At 41.6% G+C, this 16092-nt stretch overlaps 2 protein-coding genes across 4 annotated transcripts in view; one reads left to right on the top strand and one right to left on the bottom strand.

Annotated features, from left to right (window-relative positions):
* Positions 1–112: 112 nt before the first annotated feature.
* On the bottom strand, positions 113–12205 carry g6fl (g6f-like). The gene is made up of 12 exons (XM_034697635.1): positions 12133–12205; positions 10998–11330; positions 9041–9301; positions 8699–8734; positions 8018–8347; positions 5245–5704; positions 3071–3150; positions 2306–2422; positions 2030–2103; positions 1755–1781; positions 1228–1274; positions 113–921 (listed from the first exon to the last, which is right to left on the bottom strand). The coding sequence occupies exons 1-12, from the start codon at positions 12203–12205 to the stop codon at positions 900–902; spliced, it is 1860 nt and encodes a 619-aa protein (XP_034553526.1). The 3' UTR covers positions 113–899.
* Positions 12206–14414: 2209 nt separating this feature from the next.
* Positions 14415–16092, top strand: part of si:ch73-22o12.1 (nectin-2) — a 90266-nt gene continuing 88588 nt past the window's right edge. For 2 of the 3 annotated variants that reach the window (XM_034697277.1, XM_034697276.1), the window contains exon 1: positions 14623–15177. In XM_034697277.1, the coding sequence (XP_034553168.1) occupies positions 15090–15177 (88 nt within the window). In that variant the 5' untranslated portion in view covers positions 14623–15089. Of the gene's footprint in view, positions 15178–16092 lie in introns of all 3 variants that reach the window. The other variant, XM_034697275.1, reaches the window with a different exon arrangement.

Genomic DNA, 16092 nt, shown 5'->3' with positions numbered 1-16092 from the left:
TAGGATGGTATGAGATGAGTCAAATTGAGACAAACAAGTAGCAACAACGATTTTTATTTTGAAATATCTATCTTGAAATACAGATAATAAGATAGAAACACATACAGGGGGTTCAATACCAAATGCAAAGAAAATACAACAAACTATAGGCAGTGAAAAAAACAGAAAACAGGCATATGAAATATCTTCCACACATATGGGATGTGGTTACTATTTCTCAATGAAAATATTTCACCTTTATCCAGTTAACTTCCTTTAACATGACATTTAAACACATCAGTGACAAAGCACTATTATAAGGCAACAGTGTAGGATTCAAATGTTGCAAACAATTGAGTTATATTTCACTAAAGCAGGGGTTCCCAAACTTTTCAGCCCGTGGCCCCCAAAATATAGGTGGCAAAGACTCACGACACCCTAAATATAGCTGTCAAAGACTCGTGACCCCCACTGTCCCTCAAAGTGATTTAATGTTGCTTCATTTAGCTGGTCTGCAGAAAATGTGTCTACTTATATGAGCATGTGGCTGTGTTTCCTGTGCCTTTATGAATTCACCTACTCCTACTGATGCCTTTGATAATTACCTGTTCACTAACCCTCAACTTTTGCCAGAGTCATCTGGCGAAAACGAAGCCAGAAAATCATTACCATTTCTATGTTAAAGGTTTTATTTCAATTTTAGCTACTTTTTTTGTCTATATGTTTTACTATAATGGGTAAAATGTACTATTTTTAAATAACTTTTAAAAAAAATATCTAAATGCTCTAAAGCATTTACATTTTTTGTCACATTTCAACTCTGACATTCAGTTGTTACTTCCGTTTAAAAAGGCCCTCTGCTGCAGCTGGGAAATCAAGCAGTTATGACAGCCAGATGAGGATGAGATGTGGGTAGGTGATCAGCCCTGACACTGTTCGCATCTGAAAACAGAGCACAAAGACAAACTCGCACACAAAATCTCCTGTCCCCAAGTCTCTTTGATTCTTCCTTAAACACAAACACAAGACAGCCCACGCAACAACAACAAAACACGGGGCGGATGGAGCGCTGCCTGTCAGCGGCTGGCGTGATATTATGCCACTGTGTCACAGTGATGTTCAGGCCGGTGTGATTGGTGTGTGTGAGGGGGATTTGAGGGGCAGATGAGTGACAGTGCAAATACACACACACAAATACACTCTCAACATACAAAAGCACACACAGGTGATGCAAGGCTTGTCTCTTACCGCTCCAGTTCCTTATAGACATCATCCTCTCCTCTTGGCTTCAAATCCTGGCATAAAGAAGAAAAGGGGGAAGGGAGGCAGGGAAAGAGTGGGACAGTGACAAGGATGATAAAGAGAGAAATCCATGCTACTGAGGCCAGATTTATGTCTCTCTGTACCCTGTGTAATGAGATTGATTTGTTAATACGGCTAATGTAAGGGTGACAGTTGATAGGCACTGGGTTTATCTGAGAGAGGGCTGACAGACTGGAAATGAAGAGCGTGAGTGTGAGGAAAGACATATCGGCTGACAGCTTAGGGAGGGGGCAATACAGAGAGTGAGAGTCTGTATGCATTGGTGGACCTGTGCATCACAAATCCTCACAAAAATGCCTGTGTGTGTGTGTGTGTGTGTGTGTGTGTGTGAGTGTGAGTGTGAGTGTGTGTGTGTGTGTGTGTGTGTGTGTGTGTGTGTGTGTGTGTGTGTGTGTGTGTGAGTGAGTGTGAGTGTGAGTGTGTAAGTGTGCAGGGTTGATACAATAACTCACCATGTAGACTGAACCCTGGGGAGGAGCCTGTTGGGAAGGGAGGAGAGCAGAAGAAAACAGGTTTAATGAACAACAAGTGACAGAGAGAGAGAGGGATGGTGAAAATTAGAAGGAAAACAGAAACAGAGGAGAAAGTGTTCTACAGAGAGAAGACAGAAAAGGGAGGGGATAGTGAGAGGAAATGAAAAGATGAGAGAAGTAGTGCTAAATACCAGAGGGGGAAGATGAGGGCAAAATGGAGATATGTTGTAATTGAAAATGTCTGAATTCATCACCTGTCGGGTATCCTCAGGATTCTCATAGATGTTCTCTACTTCGCCAGAGTAGACAGACAGAGACGGCTCGATACCTGAGTTCAGAGAGATAGTTACTACACACACAAAACACACACTAACAACACACACGAAGGGGCAGAGAGTGAGGGGCAGATTCATTACTACGACCCCAGAGGATGTCACGGCCCACATCACTCAGTGGCAGCTGACAGGGGGGGGCCGAAGATGGACGGAACAGGGAAAGCTGTCAAAAAAGAAAAGCGCTGGAAGACTCACCGCGATCAGAAATGTGTTTCTGTCTCCATAGCAACACACCGACAGCCGCAGCAACCAGGGGCACCAGGAGTAATAAAGCAGAAAGAGAGGGGAGCAGGGTGGGGGGGGGCACACTCTCTACAAAAGAAAGAAAGAGAAAAGTGAGAGAGAAGAAAGGGTGGATGTTTCCAAGAACAGAACAGTGATAATTTAAAACTTGTGGAGCTTCGGTGTGTGTGTGTGTGTGTGTGTGTGTGTGTGTGTGTGTGTGTGTGTGTGTGTGTGTGTGTGTGTGTGTGTGTGTGTGTGTGTGTGTGTGTGTGTGTGTGTGTGTGTGTGAGGTTGAACGACAAGAAGAGAAGTTGCTGCCGTTTGTTCACCAGTGTCCTCATTTGTAAAAGTCAAAGGCAGGCCAACCATTTTCTGTACGTGGACACTTTAAACTTTCGATTTTAAGACAAGTTGCAGTTATGACTTCCTCAACACGTTACATGCATTTGCATCATGCTGCTGTCAGTCACAGACAATGGGTGCAGGGGAAGAAGGCGAGGAAATCCAGGCTCTGTCAGACAGAGTGAATGGTCTGTACAACAGCTCAGTAGACATCGATTTGACAGACCCTCAGCCTGGACAGCAAATGCTGTCAGTTAAAACGTTGACAAGAATGAGAAACACATCGATATGAAAGAGACCACATGCAGTCAACTTAGTGCACAAAACTTCAAAAAATTGCACTATACCAAACAGAGTCATCTGATCTAACTCTTTGCAAATTCTATCGTTTACCTTTCTCATTATCTGCCTTTGAATGTGGAGTAGGTAAATTCAGGAGAGGCTTGTCCATGAACACTCCCTTGACATCTGATCTTAGCAACAAAGTGCCTCAAGGCAAACTGACAATGTAAATATCAGTCTTTCAACCAAGCCCTGTCGATGTAGCGCTGAAAAAAACTGGTGGATGAAAAGCGTAGGCATAATTATCACAAACATTACATAAGCTAACCATTTGCTCACTGCAGCACCAGTTAAATTCTGTGGGAAGAGCTCATGCTGGTGATCAAACTTGTCAGGTTTGTTTGCATAATGACGATGACATCATCCTCACTGAAACACAGCCACAGGGCGACAGGGAGAGGAGCCAGAGGGTGGTATCTTGTTTCCACAGAGACTGCTGTAATTTAGTGTACATGAACAGGGAATATGTGACCGGCTGCTTGATGTTCATTGAGTGAAAAGCAGAGATCTGTGTGAGAACTTTTGGACTATAAGATAGCCTTATCAAAAAAGTTGACAAAATATGACCAAAAATTGCACATTTCTGGGATCTTCATAATTTCTCAACTATTGGCACACTGTTCTTCTGCGGCTCTCAGGGTCACCCAGAGTATGAAGAGCTAGCAAAAGTAAGCAAAACTAATCCAATTTGCACACATTTTGTGCACAAAAAGAGGTCCTCGAGCTTCACCTTAGCCCTTGTGTCACAACATTTAGCCAGCTTAAAAATGATCAATCATTAAGAACTGTGTGAGGTGTAATTGATTGCTGAGTATGTGTAGAGGTTGCTAATGGAATATTGTGGTGAGAGCTGACCCCAAGTCTGACCTGCACTGTTCTCCATGCCAGCTTTAACGCACAATTTATGCTAATTGAGTGCAGTGAAGTGAGGCATAAATGCTCCAAGTTTCCCTCTTGCACATTTCTTCTTTCTCTTTCTGTCTCTCTTACCTTCTTTCATCTTTTCCTTTCCTCTACTACTAGCACTTCCACGCTACTGTGCCTATTTCATCTGGAATGAGGTGGGGAGGGGGGTGAGTTATATCAGTGCGATTGTAGAAGAGGATGGAGGAGCAAACCAAAGAGGTGCTTGAATGTTTTGCAAATGATGGGACAACTCAGGATAGCAAATGATTGCATGACATCCCTGACATTTGAAGTATTTTATGTACGACAGAACACAATGATTGCTTCAATTTTGCATTTTGTCACATCTGAAAGAAATTCTATTGTGCAGTATTTTTTAACTTCTGAAACTACTAACAACAGAACAAAGGTATACACAACTATGGCTATGTGTTAATTGTTGGATTGATTTTTATTTACTCAGAGTTTCTTTCTTTTCAGAGTTTTCTTAGCACAAAATCCCAACATCTTTGAAAGTCCTCTTACCGCCTACAGAAGGACAATTCTTTGTAGCCCTTCAATTGACACAGCTTTATGTCAGAGCATCCATTACTAACTTTCTTGCACTTTTGCAGTGTTTGTGCAACCTGACACTTTTCAACAGTGGTATCATAGTTGGCTAAACCTTCACATTATTTGAACGCCTCTCTCTACTCAATCCAAATTCTTGATGACAAGCTGGACAAATGCAACACTGAGCACCATCTCCATTTATTCTAATCCAGCCTCTCCAATCAGCCGAAATCTTTTGCCTGCCTCTTTTCCTCTCCTTGTCTCTATCACACTCTCACTCTCTTTCCCCCATGCCCATTACTCTTACAGCCGTACCATCAGCATTCATTATGATGAGCTCAGGGCCCCTCAGCCCGAGTGATGTATCAGGGATATGGGGAGGGAACTCATCTCTGCCAAGGGATCCATTCAACTGTCACATCCTCCTGTGATCCCCCACAGCCACCAATACAATAAGCCTGAATAATTTAGTTTTTGTGAAGAGATATATCCTAAGGTCATGTCATATATTCACGTATCATCTAGGTGAGTGTGATGAGAAAAACTATAGCTTTTATGTTTCATATTTTATAGAGGGAGAGGCGGAGAAGAGTATTAGAAAAGAGGGATTATTTTTTTAAAGTAGGTCCCGAAAACTCCACAGAACATTTTCTATAAATCATAGCATCTTGTTAATATAGAGTCCTGACCTGTGACCTGTTTAACTACATTAACAAAGCAGAACATAAGGCATCTGTCAGAAAGGTTTTTCTTTGTAAACCACTGACTTCCAGGCAGAAGAATTGGCCTGAGGTTGGCTTGAATGCCCTGTAAAATGCTTCATGAAACACATATCGGAAAAGCATCCACATTCATGGTTCATTATCTCCAGTAAGCTGACAGAAAACCTGCTTGGACTCATGTTCAAATGATATAATACACTTCTGGTAAAGAAAATCAGAACACAAGCCACTATTTGAGATACTTTACCACCTGTCCGACCTTTAGAGACCACATGCTTCGCGGAAACTGTCTGCCCGTTTACCAGCTGTAGAACGCAGGTGTACTCCCCGGCTGTGTCAGAGGTGATGGGTAAGGGCAGTATGATGAAGATGCTGCCGGGGCTCTTGGTTCTAATGTTCAGTTCTCGACCCTTGTTCTGGTGTTTCCATTTGGCACTGCGGACATTGGTTCGCTCGTTGTATATGCATTTCAACTCAAGCCCTTTGGAGGAGTTTGTGACTGCAACTGGAGAGGAGAGGAGAGGAGAGGAGAGGAGAGGAGAGGAGAGGAGAGGAGAGGAGAGGAGAGGAGAGGAGAGGAGAGGAGAGGAGAGGAGAGGAGAGGAGAGGAGAGGAGAGGAGAGGAGAGGAGAGGAGAGGAGAGACAAATTTAGAGATACCAAAGCAAGGATGAGTTAGTGAAAATGACATCAGGAGGGAAGAGAAGGGAGTTAGACAGGAGGAGAGAGTAAGTTAAAGGGTAGTGTGTGAATACAGAAAAGGCCAAGGACAGATAAAGATTAAGGGGGGGGGGGGGGGGAGATGAAAAACAAAGAACAATCCGGAGAAGGGTCAAAATAATATATATTCATTAAAGTGATTTGCTGCTAATGTATTGGTTGACTGTGACTGATGCTTAGTGTCTCATCAAACTGAAATGAGAATCCATCTGGGTGTAATCAAGCTCCACAGATTCACAACACACACACACACACACACCAGCATAAAAACACACACATATTTCAGCCTTGATTAGAGTGATCAGTGTGGGCCACCTACAGCCTTAGTGGGAGGGCAGCAGGTATAATCATACATAATGATACCCATAATGAGGTGGGGTAAAAATATATGCATCACATGATTGGTGTGCAGGCGGATGTGTATGTGTGTGCATGAGCATGAGGGATGCAGATGTGTGCAGCAGGATGACAGGGACAGTGACAGATTGGCTGGTCATGTCTGGGCAGCTGTGATGGATGCCAGAGGGGCTGTGATTAGTAAAGCATCCCAAGGCCGCCATGACAGGGCATTGTATATGTGCATGGGAGTTTTGTGTGTGTGTGTTTTTTTTTTGTGTGTGTGTGTGTGTGTGTGTGTGTGTGTGTGTGTGTGTGTGTGTGTGTGTGTGTGTGTGTGTGTGTGTGTGTGTGTGTGTGTGTGTGCTATATATTCAGTGTGTTTCTGCAAAGGTTGCAACCTCCCCAAGGCGCTCTCATAAAGGATCAACAGGTGTTCTGCCCTTTTTTTTCCTTTCAAATTTATAGATCTAGCAAATGTTCCCTTTAATGAGCAATATTGTAAAGGTATTCATTTCACAATGTGACATTCTACCAACTGCTGCAGGAGACTCTCTTGGCACTTATTCCACAGTGTATGGTCTGGGAGAACAATGCACTGGGAGCTGATAATAACTCAGTATTATTAATATCTAACACATTAGCAGGCTAATACTTCATGGAAAATGAATCTTTGGCAACTATATTAACCATGCCACCCTCTGTTGCTCAGCCATTTATGTATACTAATTCTATACACTTATTGGCCTTTGTTATATGATCTATACCACTCACATAACTTTGTGCTAACTGTAGAGCTGAAGCCAGAGGGCTAAAAAGTCTGGAAACTGGAGAAACTTGCAGACAGCCTTCATCAATACTTATTGAAATAGAAATATAAAAGCAACACGTTGTGGTTTTGAAGGTATTATGTGCTGTAACCACAGCTTGATAATCAACACAGGGGTACGATGAATTCCCAGCCTAGTTTTTTAGTGAAGTTGCCAGGCAACCAGTGGAGATGCTGCATACAAGTGCTGGGCGGATAAAAGAACTCTTATAAAAACATGCAAAACGCTTTTTTTTGTGTTTAATGCCTCATTGCATGCATTTAAACATAATATAATTACTGTGTGAAAACAAAGGCAACTTTAGGGCTGTTTAACCCTCCTGTTATGTTGCAGGTCAAATTGACCCTTTTTGAAGTCTATTTTAGGCAATATATGCCTTTCAAACCAGCTAAATGCAGCATAAAAATCTGGGCAGCATGTTAGAATAGATGAGCCGTGTTAATTTATCAACATCACTTCATAAAAATAAAAAGATTCAAAATTTAAAATATAATAAACAAAAAAGCGATGTGATGTAAAACTACTGTATTTATATTTAGGGCTTTTCAAAGTACATTTGAAAAAAGTTTTAAAATTGATTTTAATGAAAAGTGAGTGAGTTATCATCATTGAACCATGATCTGTAAGAATTAAAGAACACCAATGGACCAAATCTTGATTTAGATGGTTAGAAATGGAGTTAAAATTTTGATTTAAAAATGTTTGATTTTTTGGGTTCTGACACATTTGGATAATTGAATATGCCCCAGATCAAATTGATCCAGGAACATTATTGCTGTTCCAGAGAAACCAACATAACAGGAGGGTTAAGCTAAAGGCCTCATGCACCTCTCTCTACACCAAGGACCTTAACCACAGACACCAGCGTGGAATTAGTTTATTCTATGGGGACCTCCTCCCCGACTTTCTCGTCCTGCTGACTCTGATCCTCACCTTTCAGCACGGTGAGCTGGGTCCTCTGGCTGTAGGCGTGGTCATCAATGTAAACGTCACAGCTGTAGAGGCCGCCATCGTTCAACCAAGGGGTTAGAAGAAAGGAGAAGCTCCCGGTGTCTGCGTTATAGGGGGACCCTGCAGGCTGGAGTCTGTCCCTTTTCTCAGTCAACTCAATGGAGCCCCTCCAGCGGTCGTACTGATACACCAACCTCAAATGATCATAAATGTCTGGGGGTTTCCAGAACACTTTGACGTAATCACCCTGGTCAACGTGACAGGTCAGGGGGACAGGTGTGCCAGCCTGAGTGGCGGTGGAGACCAAATCGGCTGCAAGCAAGGATAAGAATGATCAAATAAGAATGAAAAAAAATAAATAATAAGAATGATCAGATGATTCAGAAACGTAGAAAGATGGATCAAGACATATATGAAGACATAACAGCTTAAGCAGAAATATAATAAGCCCTACAGAATGAAATAAAAAGGGTGAATGAAGAGTGAGGTGAAGAGCGTAAACAGAAAAGTGAGAGAGTATAGGGAAATGGAGATAGGGAAAATTCCTACAACAATAGGGATTAGGTTCTCATATGCTGAGAGTTACTTCTCCATTCTGCGCTGCCTGATTAGAAAGCTGCTGACACAGGGCTTTCACACTGCTTGTGTTATGAAGTCACTCACCGTATGTTATATTGTCGGCTGGGAGCACTTCGTCAGCTGTGGAGAAAAGGAAAGGAAAGAAAGAAGGGAGAAAATGCAAAAAGCAAAATAATGAATAATACATTCAACATCTATAATATTCACACAAGGACTGGATGAATTTGAGTGCTGATCTACAGTCGACTTTTGAAACTGGTCTATAAAAGTAGATACTTTGAAGAACTGTAGCTACAGGATGCTTCAATAAATAATGCAGCTGCTGGAGTTTCTTGCACTGATGCCCATTCACACCATCAACAAAAGAGACAACAGATGCTTTCTATCTTTCAATGCTTCTGCTTTTTTCTCCCAAATCAGACTCACCCACAGTCACGTCCACATTGAAGCGGTAAAGAGGGATGCTGCTTTTGGCCAGCGGGTGAACCTCACACACATAGGCCCCTTTGTCACTGCTCTGCATCCTTGGCAGTTTGGCCTTGATGCCCTTTTTTGTGCTCTCACTCTTCATGGGAATGTTTCCAGGTGCCATCCAGGTGATCTTGGTGATGGCAAGTGCAGGGTTAACACTGGCTGTCAGCCGTAGGGTGCTCATCTGGAGGATGGGTACAGCAGGCTCAATTGTGACTGGAGATAAGGGAGGACACATAAAATCAGGGATCTGAGAAGCAAGTTAAAAAAAAGACTTTCTATAATATGTTAAAGTTTAGCATTAAAAAATGTGTTCTAGAGTCTGTTTGAAAAATAAGCTGTAAAAAATGCCTTTTTAAGAGTTTGTTTATATTAAATTATTCATAATTGGGTTTTTATAGGTGATGAAATACCATGCAAACCACATTTTAGTGTTGCATGTGGTTCAGGTGGAACATGGGCATATTTCTTTTTTAAACCAAAGTTTGCATTCTAAATGTCCATAATCAATTTATAAAAGATACATAACAGATACAATCAGCTAATCTATTTTTAAAAAAGAGTCCAAACAGAAACGTATACATATACTGAATATACAGTAGGCCTAGTTGCAGATCAGTTTTCACAGCTTGTTTTATCTTTGAATTAGTTTTAACCTCTTATTTATGGATGTGATTTGGATGTAAAATATCAATTGAGAGTAACTTGGGCCATCACAAAGTGACAGGACGATGGTTGCAAAATACTTAAATATGCAACAAAAGCACAAATGCTTTAAATTTTGTTTTAGTGCACAACTTCAGTAAATGATCAGAGAAACATGGAAAATACATAATAAAGAGTGGCTGATCCAAAGGTAGTTTACTTTAGAGTCTCATCAGTTAAAGGGTTGCTTTGTATTATGCTTTTTCATATATTATAAATAAATATTAAGTTTTGTTTGTTGGATGCAATCCCTGGATGAGACTGTGGGCTTCTCTGCATGGCTTGTTAAAAAAGTCACATGAGAATAAAGCAAGGGACACAAGATTTGTTCATTTTGTGACGTCAACGATAGGTGATGTCACAAATTGACCAAAAATTACCAAACAGAACTGCCCTGCTCTGTTCTTTGTTGCTAGGGATTTTTTGTCCCTCTCCAAACTTTTTTGGGTCATATATGAAGTTGAAAACATCATTTTTAAAGCCCATTTTTATTCCTTGGCTTTCTACCCCGCATGAGACTCTGCCCCTGTTTTAGTGTTTTATGGTTTGTTTATTGTTTCTATTGTTTTTATTGTTTTATTATCCTGTGTTTTAATAGTTTTATGCTTGTGTTGTTTGTCTATTTATGTACAGCACTCTGTCTCGGCTGTGGTCGTTTTTAAAGTGCTTTATAAATAAAGTTGAGTTGAGAGTTGTGTAGTCATGTTTACTGATTTGTCATTTCAAAAAGAGAAACACCAGTAAATTAATTATGATAACTTTGTATGGCAACAGTGGAGGAGGCTTCCAGACTGCTGAGGGAGGGGGGGTCTTAAAAAAGAATAGCTTAACTGAAGCATTTCAAACAGGCTGAGATGAGGGTTTTCAAAGACACCAGCATTAGATATGTAAAGAGTTTTTTTGAGGTGTAAATAAGTTATTTGTGATGTAATACTTTGAAGGAGTGCATATCAAGATGGACATAGAAAGATTAAATAGAATGTGAAAATAAACAAAAAACATTTTCAAAGTGGAAAAAACATGCACATCTTTTCAATTCAACAACTGACTACAGCGTATATAAATAGTTAAATATTAGATATTGATCTGAACTACAACAGTGCTCTACAAACTAAAAAAACAGAACAGCAGTGAAGTTTGAAGTGAGGACATTCCTGTGGGGCACTGTGGTGTGAGAATCTTGCAGATGACCTGTTGATTTTTGTACCTGTAAGGACAGCTAAGAGGATAATCCTCTCCTTTAGCTTCCACTTTTGTTGCTTTATCAAGCATGAGTAGTAGCCGCTGTCCTCCATTTTGGGAAGAAGGAACAGGGAGTAATTCCCGCTGTCTTGAAAGTTAGGGTCAGTCAGTCGCATGGATGCCTTCGAGGCCCGTCCAGAGAACTCTTTCCTCTCGTTGGCTGACAGAACTAGTTTCCAGTCTTTCCCACCAGCTGGCTTCACCAACCAGTTAATAGCCACGGCCCCCCTCAAAATGTTATCAGTGCAGACTAAGGTGGTGGGCATGCCCTCTCTAACCACAACAAGATCATCCCAGTCTGTGGAACAGAGGACCAAAAAGTTAGCCAAGTAACAGATAAAACATTTAGGGCGGAGTTTCCTTAGTTTTGGGCTACAGTGCAGACTAAATATCTGTTGTTTTCTTTTTACCCTGTCCATTGAAAGGTTAATATATTTCAGTGCATCTTAAAAAATCACTCACATGCTGGTATGTACTGTACATTGAAAGAATCATCGGTCTGTGTATCTGTTCCTTCTATCTACTATGCCAATGGAAAATCCCTTCTTAAAGTAACTTCAGTTTAGGTGCCAGGAGACAAAACTCACTACCCTAGTTTTGAGAACAATTGACTGCTAGAAATTTGCTGAAGCGAATGTGAGTTCAAGAGTTAGAGTCAATAAAACTGAATGGATATTTTCCAAACACTTTTAGGTCCAATATGGCCATTTTTCTGTTTCTTTGCTGAGTTTTGGCAGATGATCGTGATAGAGGAAGAGACATCATATTCTACTAAAAAGTTTGTAACTTTGGGACATATCCACTAGATAAATGTAAAACAGACTACTACAGCAACATTTAATTTTCAATACCCTTTTTGTTTCTTTTTTTACGATGTCTAGTATAGACAGGAGGAGAAGTTACAACAACCTGTTACCTTGTGACATTTTTTAAGAGCAGCCTAAAGAAAATGTGAACCTATTGTGAAATTAAGTGCTGGGATTAGATTGAAAAAGTGTGAACTCTACCAGAGAAAGACACTCTAAATACATATTAAGGAAAAGATTGGTTTCAAAGGCAGCAAAAATATATTCAGAAAAATTACATTAAGTTTTTCATACCTGGGATGCCAAACTGAGAGGAAAAAGCTGCAAATGAAAGCGCACAAACAAAGGTGAGAAAACGAGACTCCATCACACATTCAAAGAAAAAAGGAAAAACACTCTCACTGCACCAGCTGTCTCTTCAGCACTGTGACCTTTCTACGTACGCTGCAGAACATCCAAGTATTGTTCACTTTCCTGCTTTATTGCTGCTGTCCCTGACTGACATCTTAACAAGTCTGCTGTTCATCTTTTAGCCCAACAGGATGTGGTGTGAAGAGCGCTGGGATTATCAACAGGAAAGAACTGTCATTATTGCATATGTGTGTGTTTGAGGCTGATAAACCACATAGTCTGGTATTAACATAAACCCACACAAGACTTAATGTGGAATATTTTACAACAAAAAAAACTTCTGGGCAATTAGTTAAACAACTTCTGACCCAAACACTGGGTCGTACAAAGGGAGTGAGCATGTACTCTTGTGTATCCCAATGTGTGTGTGTAACAGAGGAAACGATAAGAAGAAAGTGAGGGATTGGTGGAGATCAAGAAGCGAGAAATAAAGAGTTTGGGTTAGTGTGGGTGCACAGCAACCCCTGGGCTACATGTCTTTACATCCCATAAATGTCTTTAATTAAGCTAAAGGTATTATCAGCTCCTCTGAGCACTATTACAGATTTTTCCATAATTACCAGTGGGTGAATGGGGGCGGTGAGGAGAGATAGAGAGAGAGAGAAGGAGAGGGAGAAAAAGCAGATATGTACTGTGGGTGTCTAATGACAGGGATAGAGAGGGGAAAAGCAGAAAGAGGGAGAAATGCAGAGGGAGAGGTGCTCAGACAGAACAAGAGGGTAAGTGTGAGAGAGTGTTGCAGTGTGACTTCAAAAAGAAGCCTGTGGCTGCTGACACGGAGCGTGGGGCTGATCCTGTGGCCCCTCCTCTACGAGTAAATAATCACCATAAGCCTTGGCTCTGTCTAATGAATCCACTGCCAATGAGCTAATATCTGTTAACTATGCGCTTCATTATCACTGCCACAGACCCCCAGAGAGCACGAGGATGGGATGGAGGACAGGCTGAATAGCAGCAAGGAGTGAAGGACGAGTGGACAAAAGGAAATCAAATGACATGGGGAAGACGAGGGAGAGGAAGAGAGGGAGGAGGAAGGTGGTGGAAGGAGAGGACGGGTAAACCAAGGGAAGATGTTAGGGGTGTGAGATACTGAAAAAAAATGAGCTGAGGTACTGTATAAGTGAAGTGGGAGGTAGCTGGGAAGTGGAAGGTGTGAAGGTCAATTTGGTACGGGTATGAAAAATGGATGAGTGTGTGGAAGGAGAAGGAATGAAATCCTCCATTTGGTGGCCACTTTCTTTAAAGCTCCTTATTCTGCTATGAATGCATATGATTCAGTGGTGGTGGCACTTATGTGTGGATGGTCCCTTCACTCCTCTCTCTGACTGTGCTGAAGCTCAAACCTTCGGCGTCAGAGGGCCAAAAGACGGCTGTGAATTAGAATATGGCAATGCAAAGTACCACTGGCATTTTAAACCCACAGCTGCTTTGTTTGCATGGCAGATGCTTTCACAGCCTGGATTTAAAGTGGGCAAGGAGAGGAGAGAAATTAAGAAATCCTGTCTCTTTGAAGACACAAATATCCTAAAGAAGAGCATATTCTAAATGTGTATTTGTTTTTTCCTCATGGTAGCACATTGTTTAACTTCAGATCATTATCAGCATCCTCACTATTTGAATCTGAGAAACACATTCTGGAAATAAGATGGGGTACACCCAGGGGGGGAGTTGGAAATGAGGGAGAGCAGGAGGAACCGAGCAGAATGGTTTAAACTGTGAGACTTATGAAGATGTAATTACATTGGCTGTAAAACACTTGGGCATAAGGATTAGACCTAAACCAGATAATGCCTCCGCTATGCTAGTGTGCACCCTGCTTCAGAAGAAAAATAGGGCAAAAATGAATTGGAAGTTATTCTGTAGATGGGAAAAAAAAGAAGTCATCAACACAGAGGCGGCTGGAGTCTGCAAATAGACACACAACAAGCTGTTTCCTCTTGATTTGTTTTTGCTGACTGCCACTGGATTTGTAATTTGCCGTTCATTAATGAATGTTTATTGATTTTGGCATCTGCTGTGCTGGAGTTTGTATGAACTAATCTCAGTTGTGCGTGCAGGAACAAACAGCAGAGGGCGGAAGAATCATCTGATTCAGCGTACCTCCTCAAGATTGTCTAACTTGGGTGAACTGTGTTGAAACCTCGTTATTTAAAGCTTAGATATCATTTTTCTGGAGTCAAAACATTGCCAAATGATAATTGGTTAAGACTTGAAAGTAAGACATTTTAGTAGTTGGAGCTGTATAAATATATCAAAGTAAGGATACGGATTCTGCTTTTGCATCATTCGCGTTTTCCCTTCAACCTGCCTCTGGAAGTGCACGCGTACGACTTTTGTTTTCCCTGTGTGAATCTGATTGTTGTGGATTCAACAAGTTGTCTCTTCCCCCCTGCCGTCGCTGCTGGTCCCAGTTGGAATTTTTGGGGGTAAAGCGGGACTGTGACGCCTCACAGCCTGATGACATCATCCAGTCAGTCCCACTCAATCGGACAGTCGCGCGCTCACTCGCACTCAGAGGAACTAGTTGGAGCAGAGCGAGAGGCGGGCGGCACTTCATTACATCCACACAGCATCAGCTGAGGGAAATATTCACCTGTGCGCCGCCAGGACCAATTCACAAGGATTTTTCATTAATTTAGCAGACTCCCGTCTTAAAGGCGCAGGAAGGGACACTAAACAGAACCTCTATCGGACCTCCTGGTCTGTCCTGAAACCAAATAAGTTTAAAATTTGCTTTGAATGAGTGAGACTTTGTTCAGAAACTGACCAAAGGCTTCATTTTTTACGCGTATCTCGGAGAGGCAGCGCGCGTTCTCTCATAGAAGGGACCGTAATCAACCATGGCGAGACATGACGCCCGAAATTGGCATGACTGCTCAAAAATGACCGGACTGCTCTGCTTGGTGGCGTCGATACTTCTTCAACACGGTAAGAAATGTCCTCTTGTGAAAACTTGATCACGTCCAGTAGCCATCTGCTTTTCATTTCTTCTGGGAGCGTTAATAATTAAAGGGGAGATAAATTTAAACCTGACTACCACCTGTCAGGGCGGTGACAGGAGGCAGGTGATTTTCTCTTCCGTTGTACTGACGAGGTTTACAGCTTAAATCCTAAACATTTCCCGGAATTTGTCAGCTGAATTTAAATGGTTTGAACTAACACTGTTATGTGTTTCCTCATTGTTTGCGTGTTTTGTCTCATGAGCCATCTGTATGGCTTTCTGACCTGAGTTTCGGTCGGTGACTCAACGCCATGTTTAGTTTCCTAAGGTGTGGCTCTCTGTGGAGCAAGGTGTTTTTCTCAGGTGCCTCTTGTGTCCTCTACTTCTCTTTAAACTGAGTCACTCTTCCAGTCTGTCCTTGGTACTCTTTCTCCTGAAGCCACCTTTATTCTTCCACCCTTCTCCTTTTCTTCCCTCTGCCCGCACTTCACCCTCTATTAGTTACAGTTCAGTAGAGGAAAATGGGACTGGAAAGAGCTCCTAATGTACACAGTGTGTGTAACAGCAGGGGGTTACTGAAACTTAATCATTTGCCCCGGTGAAAAATCGTTCAACCCATGCTTTTCAAATCTTACTTCTTTCAGCTTTTATTTATAACACTTCAAATTCATTGCTGGTTAGTTTATATTTCTTTAAACTAGAAAACAAGGCAGCCATAGCCTCTATGGCAACCTCTCCAGGTGAATTATTCAGGTGTTTTCCAGTCCACTTCAGCTTAGTTGGCCTACAGGTACCACTGCCACAGTGAGTAGGTTTTTAAAATGAGAGAGAGAAACCATTCCTGGCATGCGGTTAACCTATTACCATATGAATGTGTGTGGCGTGAAACCAGTTCAACATTT

This window comes from Notolabrus celidotus, chromosome 12, assembly GCF_009762535.1.
Source record: "Notolabrus celidotus isolate fNotCel1 chromosome 12, fNotCel1.pri, whole genome shotgun sequence".
NCBI classification, from domain to species: Eukaryota; Metazoa; Chordata; class Actinopteri; order Labriformes; family Labridae; genus Notolabrus; species Notolabrus celidotus.
Note: the sequence above shows the minus strand (reverse complement) of the source record. Positions and strands in the feature narration are given on the sequence as shown.

What these genes read in the sequence shown, in the direction of transcription:
- g6fl (XM_034697635.1), bottom strand. Translation starts at nt 12,205, where the DNA reads ATGGAGTCTCGTTTTCTCACCTTTGTTTGTGCGCTTTCATTTGCAGCT. An exon ending in AAAGGCAGATAATGAGAAAG is followed by an intron (nt 2,423 to 3,070) that starts GTAAACGATAGA and finishes TTTCTTTTGTAG; the next exon opens with AGAGTGTGCCCCCCCCCACC. An exon ending in GTCTATAAGGAACTGGAGCG is followed by an intron (nt 922 to 1,227) that starts GTAAGAGACAAG and finishes CTCTGTTTTCAG; the next exon opens with ATGCGAACAGTGTCAGGGCT.